The sequence below is a fragment of the Mobula hypostoma genome, chromosome 6, assembly GCF_963921235.1.
Source record: "Mobula hypostoma chromosome 6, sMobHyp1.1, whole genome shotgun sequence".
Classification (NCBI taxonomy): domain Eukaryota; kingdom Metazoa; phylum Chordata; class Chondrichthyes; order Myliobatiformes; family Myliobatidae; genus Mobula; species Mobula hypostoma.
The window spans coordinates 97,753,004-97,767,188 of NC_086102.1; the positions used below are offsets into that span (position 1 = coordinate 97,753,004).

At 42.6% G+C, this 14,185-nt stretch overlaps 1 protein-coding gene across 7 annotated transcripts in view; it reads left to right on the plus strand.

Annotated features, from left to right (window-relative positions):
- LOC134348231 (leucine-rich repeat and calponin homology domain-containing protein 1-like) overlaps positions 1–9,477 on the plus strand; it is a 431,827-nt gene extending 422,350 nt beyond the window's left edge. For 4 of the 7 annotated variants that reach the window (XM_063051294.1, XM_063051297.1, XM_063051295.1 and 1 more), the window contains 2 exons: positions 3,640–3,893; positions 5,476–5,603. In XM_063051294.1, coding sequence (XP_062907364.1) covers positions 3,640–3,843 — 204 coding nt within the window. In that variant the 3' untranslated portion in view covers positions 3,844–3,893; positions 5,476–5,603. Of the gene's footprint in view, positions 1–3,639; positions 3,894–5,475 lie in introns of all 7 variants that reach the window. The other 3 variants (XM_063051296.1, XM_063051301.1, XM_063051300.1) reach the window with 2 other exon arrangements.
- The last annotated feature ends 4,708 nt before the right edge of the window (positions 9,478–14,185 follow it).

Below are 14,185 nucleotides of genomic sequence, written 5' to 3' on the forward strand. Positions count from 1 at the left end.
CCTGAGTCAGTCTCAACCAGGCTTGGAGTTTTCACTAAATTGTTCTTCATTAGTAATTGGTCCATTCTTCACAGTACACCTCAACCCCAGCAACAGACAGCAGCTGTCTGCGATGCCTACACTATGCCTCACCTTTAATATGTTGCTGTCAACACAGTGTTGATTAGATTGCCATGAAGTCACTGTCAGTGGAAGTGAGGTTGGTGGGTGGGGTTGCAGCACACACTAGCCAGTATAATACTTGCTGTAAAGAAGGGTTTAGTATTTTCCCGGCATGCGTGGCGCATAAACTCTTCTTCCATTTTAACCAACGTTTTGATGACAAACTCCGCCATATTCATCAGGGATGAATAATCTCACAAATGCATCTGTATTTTACTTCCAATGCAGAAAGAACGTAGTTTTCACCAGAAAATTAAATGCAAATGACATTTCTCTTGTTATTTTTTTTGTTGTATAATCTCACAATTACCTCTGTGATGCAATCTGGACCTGCCCAGAAATAGTCAGTTTGACATGGAGCCCACTGGTAATTGTTTGGTTACCATTCCTAGTCCAGAATGTGCTGCACAAGTCACTGGAAGTACACTGTACGTACAGAGAGTGTATTTTTGTTGGAAGATAAATTAATACTTCCAATGCAAAAACCAAATGTAGAAGGAAAACAACAGGAATTCTGCAGATGCTGGAATCTCCAGGAAGAGGTACAGTCAACGTTTCAGGCCGAGACCCTTCGTCAGGACTAACTGAAGGAAGAGTGAGTAAGGGATTTGAAAGTTGGAGGGGGAGGGGGGAGATCCAAAATGATAGGAGAAGACAGGAGGGGGAGGGATAGAGCCAAGAGCTGGACAGGTGATAGGCAAAAGGGGATACAAGAGGATCATGGGACAGGAGGTCCGGGAAGAAAGACAAGGGGGGGGGGGACCCAGAGGATGGGCAAGAGGTATATTCAGAGGGACAGAGGGAGAAAAAGGAGAGTGAGAGAAAGAATGTGTGCATAAAAATAAGTAACAGATGGAGTACGAGGGGGAGGTGGGGCCTTAGCGGAAGTTAGAGAAGTCGATGTTCATGCCATCAGGTTGGAGGCTACCCAGACGGAATGTAAGGTGTTGTTCCTCCAACCTGAGTGTGGCCTCATCTTTACAGTAGAGGAGGCCGTGGATAGACATGTCAGAATGGGAATGGGATGTGGAATTAAAATGTGTGGCCACTGGGAGATCCTGCTTTCTCTGGCGGACAGAGCGTAGATGTTCAGCAAAGCGGTCTCCCAACCTCGACACGGTTTTATCACCCCTTGTTCAATCCCTTCCGACCTATATTCGTGACACTTCTCACGCTCTTAAACTTTTCGATGATTTTAAGTTCCCTGGCCCCCACCGCTTTATTTTCACCATGGATGTCCAGTCCTTATATACTTCCATCCCTCATCAGGATGGTCTCAAAGCTCTACGCTTCTTTTTGGATTCCAGACCTAATCAGTTCCCCTCTACCACCACTCTGCTCCGTCTAGCGGAATTAGTCCTTACTCTTAATAATTTCTCCTTTGGCTCCTCACACTTCCTCCAAACTAAAGGTGTAGCTATGGGCACCCGTATGGGTCCTAGCTATGCCTGCCTTTTGTTGGGTTTGTGGATCAATCTATGTTCCATGCCTATTCTGGTATCTGTCCCCCACTTTTCCTTCGCTACATCAACGACTGCATTGGCGCTGCTTCCTGCATGCATGCAGAACTCGTTGACTTTATTAACTTTGCCTCCAACTTTCACCCTGCCCTCAAGTTTACCTGGTCCATTTCCGACACCTCCCTCCCCTTCCTAGATCTTTCTGTCTCTGTCTCTGGAGACAGCTTATCCACTGATGTCTACTATAAGCCTACTGACTCTCACAGCTATCTGGACTATTCCTCTTCTCACCCTGTCTCTTGCAAAAACACCATCCCCTTCTCACAATTCCTCCGTCTCCGCCGCATCTGCTCTCAGGATGAGGCTTTTCATTCCAGGACGAGGGAGATGTCTTCCTTTTTTAAAGAAAGGGGCTTCCCTTCCTCCACTATCAACTCTGCTCATCTCCCCCATTTCACGTACATCTGCTCTCACTCCATCCTCCCACCACTTCACTAGGAATAGGGTTCCCCTGGTCCTCACCTACCACCCCACCAGCCTCCGGGTCCAACATATTATTCTCCGTAACTTCCACCACCTCCAACGGGATCCCATCACTAAGCACATTTTTCCCTCCCCGCCTCTCTCTGCATTCCACAGGGATCGCTCCCTACGCAACTCCCTTGTCCATTCGTCCCCCCCATCCCTCCCCACTGATCTCCCTCCTGGCACTTATCCGTGTAAGCGGAACAAGTGCTACACATGCCCTTACACTTCCTCCCTTACCACCATTCAGGGCCCCAAACAGTCCTTCCAGGTGAGGCAACACTTCACCTGTGAGTCGACTGGGGTGATATACTGCGTCCAGTGCTCCCGATGTGGCCTTTTATATATTGGCGAGACCCGACGCAGACTGGGAGACCGCTTTGCTGAACATCTACGCTCTGTCCGCCAGAGAAAGCAGGATCTCCCAGTGGCCACACATTTTAATTCCATGTCCCATTCCCATTCTGACATGTCTATCCATGGCCTCCTCTACTGTAAAGATGAAGCCACACTCAGGTTGGAGGAACAACACCTTATATTCCGTCTGGGTAGCCTCCAACCTGATGGCATGAACATCGACTTCTCTAACTTCCGCTAGGCCCCACCTCCCCCTCGTACCCCATCTGTTACTTATTTTTATGCACACATTCTTTCTCTCACTCTCCTTTTTCTCCCTCTGTCCCTCTGAATATACCTCTTGCCCATCCTCTGGGTCACCCCCCCTTGTCTTTCTTCCCGGACCTCCTGTCCCATGATCCTCTCGTATCCCCTTTTGCCTATCACCTGTCCAGCTCTTGACTCTATCCCTCCCCCTCCTGTCTTCTCCTATCATTTTGCATCTCCCCCCCCCCTCCAACTTTCAAATCCCTTACTCACTCTTCCTTCAGTTAGTCCTGACGAAGGGTCTCGGCCTGAAACGTTGACTGCACCTCTTCCTAGAGATGCTGCCTGGCCTGCTGCGTTCACCAGCAACTTTGAAATGTAGAAAGAACGTAGTTTTCACCACAAAAGTAAATGTAAACCACATTCCTCATTATTTTTTGAACAAAATTCCTAAATGTAACTTTGGGTTGATAAACTATTTTCCTTCAATGTGAGAATGGAGAGGAATGGCTCATTGGTATCAGAACTGTTAGAGAGCTGGGATGTCTGATAGATGAGCCATCTACAGACAAATGAGCTTGTTGCTTGCTTCTTTCCTGCTTCTCTCCCAGTTGCCATGTGTCTAATGGCTTTATTGTGGTACAGCAACTTTAGAGTATGCTTCAATCCACAGCTCGCATTAACATGTTGAAAATAGCATATCCATTTTTGTTTTATCTCCAGAAACCCACTTAGCAATTGCATCCAATAGTACAATGCAAGCCGGCATGCTTTCCCCATGCATGCAACTAATATAGCCTGTTGGTTCTTGTTGATATGGTTCTCGTTAAGTTTTGTATTTGTAATTTCATGCACTGTTCTTCTATTCTGCCTGCTGCCCCTTGGATAGGCTGACCTCTGCTCTCCGTACGACATCCTGCAGTCGGACGTCCACACCATTCAAAGGACTGTTGCCGCACTGCTGACAAACAGGGAGAAAGTTCAACAGCCAGCACCAGCCTTTCTCACTTGGGATCTGTTTGGCTTTTGTGTATTCCACGCTTTCTTTTTAGTGCTGCTATATATTACTTACAACTGGAGCGTATTGGTTTAGAACATTGCATGTGCATATATCCTTGCACCGTGTGTATAATCCAATTACAGGTATTTGTACTCTTTTTAATACCCATTGTCTGTTTCATGCTGTTACACTGCAGACCAAGAGTTTTCCAAAGAGGGGGTGCAAAAACAAAAAGGGCATAGGTTTAAGGGGAGAGGCCAGAGGGACAGAATACTTTACAGTGCAGGCAATTCCCCATGCTGTCTGTAAGGAGTTTGTATGTTCTCCCTGTGGCGGTGTGGGTTTCCTCTCACAGTCCAAAGGCATACCAGTCGGTAGGCTGATTTGTCCCGTAATTAGGCTGGATTAAGTTGGGGGATTGCTGGGCAGTGCGGCTCGAAGAGTCAGTAGGGCCTATTTCGCACTATAAAATAATTTAAAGGTGACATCGGGGTAGCTTTTGCACTTAGAGTGTATGTTTGGAATGAGCTGCCAGAAATAGTGGCTGTGGTGGGCACATTAAACATCATCTAGATAACTGCATAGATAGGAGAGGTTTAGAGGGCTCTGGGCCAAATACAGGCAGATGGGACCAGCTCACTGACAAATGTGTCTAGATGAAGGGCCTGTTTACATGCTGTGACTTAAGTGCTCAAGGGTCAGCATGGATGTGGTGGGCCAAACAACCTGTTTTTGTGATTCTTTACCATAACTGAGAATACCCTATACCTTCCTGAAAGACTGAACTCATTTGCTCCTGCATCTTAACAGTGTCATTGTAAAACCAGGATGACTGAACAGATTGTGGAATCTCTTTCTATTTGGGAAAGATACTTGCATCTCCTACCAATGGCAACTTATAAGCAAACTTGTGACTAAAATCCTTTGACATGAAAATAAATTGCTCTTTTTGATGGAAACCATACATCTGAGGAACCTTCAGCACCATCCAATGGTGAAACTGAGTTTCTCACTTCGTTCAAGGCCACTTTGTGAATAGGCAGGTTTGGTGATACCATACTGACTATGCTCAGATGGACTGGGCAATGCATAGGGGATCTTGCAGAAAAGGAGAAGTTGCTCTTTTAAGATACTTTAAGTCATGAAGTAAAATTTGATTGCTTTTACAAAGAAATCAAACTGAGAATGCGGGTGTTGTGAGGTACAAACTATTGTTGATAAAACCCATGCATTGATATCAATTCCAATTCATTGTGGCTAGCTTGGGTGCTATTTGGTCTGAGCAGGCAGGTAGTGAGATAGTCATAGTCAAATGAAGATGTTTGGGGCACATTGAGCTTGGTCATCAATATTGATGAACTGATCCTGGGAGAAATAGCTTAGGATCTCTGGTGTTTCAGTGTTTAATCTGTGTGGCTATTCATGAACTGCTGAAAAGATGTTTCAGCACTGATACAAGCTCTCTTCTCCTGATTGCTGGTGTAACTTGACTTGCTTTCAAGAAAGCAGGGAGATGTACATGCCACATATGTTATGTTCCTTGTTGGAGTGTGAGTGAGCTGGAAGGCTGGTGAGTAACCTGACTGATTAGCGCTGGTCCTGATGGTAATCGAACAGAGGTTCAGAAGCCAACTGAATTCCCCTTGCACATGTATGTCTTTGGCTTGTATCAGTCTGGGAAGAATCTGCAGTAACATCTTTACTTTTTGTGCTACCTTTCCATAGGAGAAGCTATGTTTGCCCCATCACATACTGGAAGGAAAAGGGTTGCTAAAACTAAGTATGACTGTTCAAGCACTGCTGAACTGGGCCATGACCAGATCCCCATTGTTTACGTGAATCCAGAACCACAGTGTTGCCGGCCTCTGGAAGTCCAGCAAGTGACATAGCCTCAAGCCCAGGACGAGTACACAGCCTACAAAAGGTGGACATTTTCCTCAGCTGATGTGTGGAGCTATTTCTGTACACTAACATTTGTTTTAGAAGCATACTACATTTGTCACAGTATTTAGTTAATATGTAAACTTATCAACTACAGATAGTTACAGCTTTTGCAGAAGTGGGGAAAGCCCAACTCTCTTGTATCTTTTGATGTATTAAAGAGACACTCTTTTGTTTTGCTAATTTGTTTAATTATGACTGTTTAGTTATACAATAATGGCTTTTGGTTGTGAAGAAGTTTAGAACATAGTCATAATTTATTTATATTATTTATTCAGATGTTTTACCCGTCCATTGAGATGATGGTTGTAAATTTGAAAGGCTTGCAGCTTTTTTTAAAGATTTAAGCAATTTTATTTTATGATGGTAGTTTAGTCATTTTTAGTTAATATTTGGTATCATCAGTTGAACAACCTTAAAGCTTCCTGAGAATCTGCTTGTGATCTTCATGTGATATTATGTAATGAGAGAGAAGGGCAGTTAACTCGTTTAAGGCAATGTCTGACAATGTTTCAGACTAATCAAATAAATTTTACTTACTGTTGCAAGTAAAGTAACAAGAAAGAGTTTAAATAGTTTAAACAAGTTTCTGTGGACACTCGATTAGTTCTCCCTGGTGCTTCATTCCAGATCATACACCCTGGATCAGATAGACTGGTTGGCTGACAAGTTTAGAAATCAAATCAGTATGATTTTGACCACTGCATGGATAGAGCAAATGAAAAGAGGGATCTTAATAACACATTGCTCAGATGAATGGTTTAGGATGACTCAAGCTATGACCAAAAGCAGGAGCGAGGAGAGGCCCAAATTAGTGGAATGTTTTCAAGAACGGTGTAGCTTGTTGCTTTGACATTTGTGATTGCCCCCACCTAATATGACAGAATCTTTAAAAATTTACATCAAAAAGGCCATTTTATTGATGGTAAAATTGATATTACCATACTTAATATAGGAACAATGCCAAAAACTCAACCCAGATTAGCTCTGTGGAATAACCCTGTGGTTTATCGTGGATCTGTGAACTAAACCTCTAGATTTTACCATACTTAATCCATTATGACGTGCTGCAACACAGAACAGACAACTCACTGTAGTTTATTCAGGCTAACAAGTTGCCTTCCTACAGCACCTGGTAGTGCATTATCTAAATATGCAAACAGTTGTACTGAATTATGTGAGCTTCAGGAACTAACTGGAGCCAAACGCAAATGCTAGTCATTAGACTTCATTGCCAATTTCGGGGACCAGTTAAAATATAAAAGTATTCAGGAATCATTGCCCCTACCAAACGATATTGACTCACAAGTTGTTGTGTGCCAGTCTGCAGAAAGCAGTCACTTTGTAAGCCATACAGCCGGCCTTCTCTGAACACACAAACACTGCTTGCAGTTAACATGAATGAAGCTGTGTGTCCATGGCTGCCAACCCTTAGGTTTACTCACACAGATGAAGGTAGAGCTGACACCAAAAAAATGCAGGAATATACCTGTAACTGCCATTTAAAAAGAAAAATAGCCAGTTCCAAACAAAGGAAAAACTACCCTCTCAGTAGTACCTGCTGCCAGAAGTAGTTGTTAATTGGGATTGGGAAGGGGCATTGGGGATGGGGGAGTTGTCAGAGAACCCATCTCTCTCCAACACCACCTCCAGCTGTCTGAGGAGTGGGATCAGAGGCACAAGTCCCCAAAGTTTTGGAAACAACTGTGTATGATTCTGCTACTTTCTGAATGTGGATCTTTTGCTGCAGTTTGGTATAATAAAGATGCACAGAGATATAAATGCACCAAATACACATTGCTTTTCATATGTAACAGCTTGCATGATGCAATGCTTGTCAAATTTGTTTGCTGTCAGCATTTTGCTGGGATGGGCATCATTTTCACCATTTTTGTGGTTTCTTCTGTGATGTGGAAACTTGGTCCATGGGTGAGGAGAGGGGAAGGAGGGAAATGAGTGGGCTGACCACATCAACACAATGAACATTAACAGGAGAGAGTTTTGTCTTAAGATTGATTTTAGGGTGTAGCAGTGACAGTTCTCCTAATTATGAATGGTATGGGGAAGAGGGCAGTGTGACCCGTCTGAAGAGTGGGGCAAAGTTCTGGAGGTGGGCTCTGAGGTGGTGTGGCAGGCCATGTGGTGGAGCAAAGGTGTGAGGGTACCGAATATAGTATTCTCCATGATAAAGGTAATCCAGCACAAGTAAATTCCATTTCTGCCTGCCAACCTCAATCAAAATCAGCTTGTCAGTGGTGAATTATATTAATGGAAATGGTGTTTTAGTAATTATTGCCAATATTTTTCTTGGTAGAAATTCCATTCATCATCTTTATGTGTCATGTTGTCTTTCATCTGTCTTTAGTCTCTTCTATTCTTTTCTCTATCCATGACCCTGATTGTTCTTGGTAAATTTTCTATAGAAGTGGTTTGGGCAGTGTCTTTACAAGGTGGTGACCCCAGCCATTATTAATACTCTTCAGAGATGATCTGCCTGACATCAGTGGTCACGTGACCAGAACTTGTGATATACACCAACTGCTCCCATGGTCATGTGATCATGATTGGGGGCTAGGCAAGTGTGACACCTTGTCCAATGGTGAGCTGCAGGCTAGCAAAGGGAAGGAAAACCTTGCATCTCCTTTGGTAGAGATGTATCTCCACTCCACCACCCTAGACGTTCAATTAGTGGGTGAAATTTGGGGCCGAGAGGGTGAAAACTGAATGCCTCAATTAGGACAAACAACTGGCAAGGGTTGGAGGGGTTACACTTCAGTATTTCAACCACTTCTTCATGTCAATTACCTGTGTAGGTTCAAGACAGTAGTTTGTTTTTCACTTTTGGAGATATTCCTGAGCACAGATTGTGGGTTTTGTGAAATTAGGGTGGGGCCTGAATTGCTTGTTTGCACCCAAGAAGTGTGATATATATAAGAATGTCGGCAGCAGGTAATAATTTTACTTACAAGTACTGCAAAGGAGATTGTTATCAGAAAATAAATGAATGTTGCACAGTCTCAGGAAATATCAACAGCATTCTTCCTAAGCCATAAACTCACCAAATCATCTCATCACTAATCTCAAATAACTAATACAGTCTCCTGCAGCACCTGTTTGTGAAGGAGAGGTAGTGTTGACGTTTGAAGAAAAAGATAGGATCAAGCAAGAAAATCTGTTAATTGTGTTATCATTACGATGGTGTGCATTCAAAGTGCTGCTTTTCTTTTAAACAAGATAGTAGACAGCAGGGTACTGCAATGGCCTATGCACTTAAATGGATTTCTATTATTTTGGATAATAAGGCACCAAAAGCAATCTTTGACAAATGCAGGTTGTTTCGAACCAGAAGTATATAACTAGAGGAAGCATAACTGGTAGATGAGGAGAACTTCTGATTTGCATCTTCAAGGTGAGCTGTGCTGTGCAAATGCAATTTATATATATATATATATATATATATATATATAATGACCTCGTGCTTCTGAAAAATCTCCAGACTGAATGTTGAATGACATCAGGTTTTCAGTTTGCAGCTGATGTCAGCTTACATTGTGTGTGTAAAAATACGCTCTAACTTTTAATATTTTGTAAAATTGTGGTTTTTAGACAGTGCTTGATTTCTGGGAAACCCAGTTACACTTATATGGCCAAAAGATCTTCTGTTGTCTGTATATAGATTGGGAAATGTATTTTGCATGTGTGGCTTTTGATGTTATCTAAAGCCATTGTATATAGTGTATATTTTGTAAAATTCACTTCTACTGTAACATCAGTAATAAAGTTATGTTATTTACACAGCCTGTGTCTTCTACCTGTTATTCCAGCAGGAGTCAGTTTCACCTTGCAGAAAATTACAATGTCCCAAAACATTGTCTTATATATTTTAACTCTTGTTTAGGATTCTTGTTAACTGAATCCTAAAGAACAGTTTACAATTACCGCAAAAGTTAAACAAGCCAAACTTGAAAGATTCATGACCCCAATAGGGGGAGGGGGCATTTGTTTGGATGTGGGTGAGGTCCTTAATGAATACTTTACATCAGAACTTACCAAGGAGAGGGACGTGGAGCATAGGGAGATCAGTGCTGTGAGTGTATTGATATGCTCGGGAATTTCAGGAGGAGTTAAAGAGCATGAAGGTGGTTAAGTCCCCAGGGCTTGATGGGATATAGAGTCATAGAAAAGTACAGCACAGCCTGCGGCCCATCTGTTCCATGCCAAAACCATTTAGACTACTTACTCACGTCAACCTGCATGGGGACCATATCCCTACCATCCAAGTACCTATCCAAACTTCTCTTAAACGTTAAAATCGAATTCATATGCTCATTCCACACTTTCATGACCCTTTGAATGAAGAAGTTTCCTATCATGTTCTCCTTAAACTTCTCACCTTTCACTCTTAACCCAAGATCTCTAGTTGTAGTCCCATCCAACCACAGTGGGGAAAACCTTGCTTGCATTTACCCTATCTATACCTTTCATAATTTTGTATACTTCTATCAAATCTCCTTTCAATTTCTTAAGTTCCACAGGATACATTCCTAATCTATTCAACCTTTCCTCCTAACGCAGGTCCTCTAGACCTTGCAACATTATTGTAAATTATCTCTGTACTCTTTCAACCTTGTTTACATGTTTCCTGGTGGTAGGTGACCAAAACTGCAAACAATACTCCAAATTAGGTTTCAGCAATGTCTTGTACAATTTCAGCATAACAAAAGCATTCTAACAGACAGAGATCACAGGCTGCAGGGATCCTCATAGCTGTAGTTTTATTCTATCAAACCTGCCCAATGCTATCACATCTATTCTATTATATGGTGACGAGAGAAGCACACAGCACTCCAAGCAAGACACAGAAAAGTGCAGCATAGAAACAGGACTTCAGCCCATCTAGTCCATACCAAACCACTTCAACTGCCTCCTCCATCCATGTACCTATCCAAACTTTGCTGAAACATAGAAATCAAGCTTGCATGCACCGATTGTGCTGGCAGCACATTCCACACACTCATGACCCTCTGAGTGACAAACTTTTCCCCTCAGAATACCTCTGTCAAATCTCCCCTTGATCTTCTATGTTCCAAGGAAAAAAGTACTAACCTATTTCACCTTTCCCTATAGCTCAGGTCCTCCAGCTCTGGCAACATCCTTGTAAACTTTCTCTCTACTCTTTCAACCTTATTTATATCTTTCCTGTAGGTGGGTGAACAAAACTGCACAATATTGTATAACTGCGCAATGTTGTATAAGACATTGGTGAGGTCGAATTTGGAGTATTGTGTGCAGTTTTGGTCACCTAATTACAGGAAGGATATCAATAAGGTTGAAAGAGTGCAGAGAAGGTTTACAAGGATTTTGCCGGGACTTGGGAAACTGAGTTACAGAGAAAGGTTGAATAGTTTAGGACTTTATTCCCTGGAGCGTAGAAGAATATGGGGAGATTTGATAGAGGTATATAAAATTATGTTGGGTATAGATAGAGTGAATGCAAACAGGATTTTTCCACTGAGGCTAGGGGAGAAAAAAAAACAGAGGACATGGGTTAAGGGTGAAGGGGGAAAAGTTTAAAGGGAACATTAGGTGGGGCTTCTTCACACGGAGAGTGGTGGGAGTGTGGAATAAGCTGCCAGATAAAGTGGTAAATGTGGGCTCACTTTTACCATTTAAGAAAAACTTGGACAGGTACATGGATGCGAGGTGTATGGAGGTATATGGTCCAGGTGTAGGTCAGTGGGACTAGGCAGAAAAATGGTTCGGCACAGCCAAGAAGGGCCAAAAGGCCTGTTTCTGTGCTGTAATGTTCTATGGTTTCTAATACTCCAAATTAGACCTCACCAATACTTTAGAGGACTAGAATATAAAAGCAAGCATCTAAAAATTAAGGCTTTATAAAGCACTGGTGAAGCCACGCTTGAAATATTGTGGGCATTTTTAGGTTCTTATCTAAGAAAGGATGTGCTGACATTGGAGAGGGTTTAAAGGAGGTTCACAAAAATGATTCAGGATTGAAAGGCTTTGGTGGCTGTGTACCTGTACTCACTGGGATTCAGAATAATGAAGCGCTTCCTCATTGAAACCTATTGAATGGTGAAAGGCCTTGATAGAGTGGATGTGGGGAGGATGTTTCCTGTGGTGGGAGAGTCCTTGTGGGCAGGTTTACTAGAGCTGTTGTTAGTGGTTTAAACTAACATGGCAGGGGTATGGGGAACCAGTGTGATACAGCTGAGGATGAGCCAGTAGGTTTACAAGTAGATGATGATTGTGACATGAATGTAAAGAAGGACAAGCCAATGATTTGGTACAAATACAGACAGAGCAAAGAGTTAAATTGTACCACAGAGGCAAAATTCAACAGGGCGAAGAATGCAGGACTGAAGGTGTTGTATTTAAATGTGTGAAGCATTTGGAATAAGGTGAGCAAACTCGTGCAATTGGAGATTGGTTCGTATGACTTTGTGGGCATCGCTGAGTCATGGCTGAAAGAATACCATAGTTGGGAGCTTAGCATCAAACGATATACTTTGTATCAAAAGGACAGGCAGAAAGGTATAGGCAGTGGTGTGGCTCTGTTGGTAAGAGGTGGGATCGCGTCTTTAGAAGAGAAGACAGAGGGTCAGAGAATGTTGAATCTTTGTGGGTGGAGTTAAGAAACTGCAAGGGCAAACAAAAACATTATCGGAATCATATATGGCCACAAATAGTACCCAATATGTGGGGTTGAGATTATAAAGGGAGCTGGAAAGGGCATGTAATTAAGGTAATGACACAATTGTAATGGGGGACTTCAACATGCAAGAGCATTGGGAAAAACAGGTTGTTGTCAACTTGCAAGAGAGGGATTTTGCTGAATGCCTACAAGATAGCTCTGTAGAGCAGTTGTGCTTGAGCCTACTTAGGGAAAGGTTATCTGAGATTGGGTGTTGTGTAAAAACCTTATAAGGCAGCTTGATGTAAAGGAATTCTTAGGAGGCAGTAATCGTATAACCATATCACAATTACAGCATGGAAACGGGCCATCTCGGCCCTTCTAGTCCGTGCAGAACTCTTACTCTCACCTAGTCCCACCGACCTGCACTTGGCCCATAACCCTCCATTCCTTTCCTGTCCATATATCTATCCAATGTAACTTTAAACGACAACATCGAACCTGCATCAATCACTTCTGCTGGAAGCTCGTTCCACACAGCTACCACTCTCTGAGTAAAGTCCCCCCTCATGTTACCCCTAAACTTTTGCCCTTTAACTCTCAACTCATGTCCTCTTGTTTGAGTCTCCCCTATTCTCAATGGAAAAAGCCTATCCACGTCAACTCTATCAATCCCCCTCATAATTTTAAACACCTCTATCAAGTCCCCCCCTCAACCTTCTACGTTCCAAAGAATAAAGACCTAACTTGTTCAACCTTTCTCTGTAACTTAGGAGATGAAACCCAGGCAACATTTTAGTAAACCTCCTCTGTACTCTCAATTTTATTGACATCTTTCCTATAATTCGGTGACCAGAACTGTACACAATACTCCAAATTTGGCCTTACCAATGCCTTATACAATTTCAACATTACATCCCAACTCCTATACTCAATGCTCTGATTAATAAAGGCCAGCATTCCAAAAGCTTTCTTCACCACCCTATCCACATGAGATTCCACCTTCAGTGAACTATGCACCATTATTCCTAGATCCCTCTGTTCTACAGCATTCTTCAATGCCCTACCATTTACCATGTATGTCCTATTTTGATTCGTCCTACCAAAATGTAGCGCCTCACATTTTTCAGCATTAAACTCCATCTTCCAGCCCACTCTTCTAACTGGCCTAAATCTCTCTGCAAGCTTGGAAAACCTACTTCATTATCCACAACGCCACCTATCTTAGTATCATCTGCGTACTTACTAATCCAATTTGCCACCCCATCATCCAGATCATTAATATAGATGACAAACAACATTGGACCCAGTACAGATCCCTGAGGCACACCACTACACACCATCCTCCAATCTGACACACAGTCATCCACCACTACTCTCTGGCGTCTCCCATCCAGCCACTGCTGAATCCATTTTACTACTTCGATATTAACGCCTAATGATTGAACCTTCCTAACCAACCTTCCGTGTGCAACCGTGTCAAAGGCCTTACTGAAGTCCATATAGACAATATCGACCGCTTTACCCTTGTCAACTTTCAGAGTAACCTCATCAAAAAATTCAATAAGATTTGTCAAACATGACCTTCCACGCACAAATCCATGTTGACTGTTCCTAATCAGACCCAGTCTATCCAGATAATTATATATACCATCTCTAAGAATACTTTCCATCAATTTACCCACCACTGATGTCAAATATACAGACCGATTATTGCTAGGTTTACTCTTAGAACCCTTTTTAAACAATGGAACCACATGAGCAATACGCCAATCCTCCGGCACAATCCCTGTTTCTAATGACATTTGAAATATTTCTGTCAGAGTCCCTGCTATTTCCACA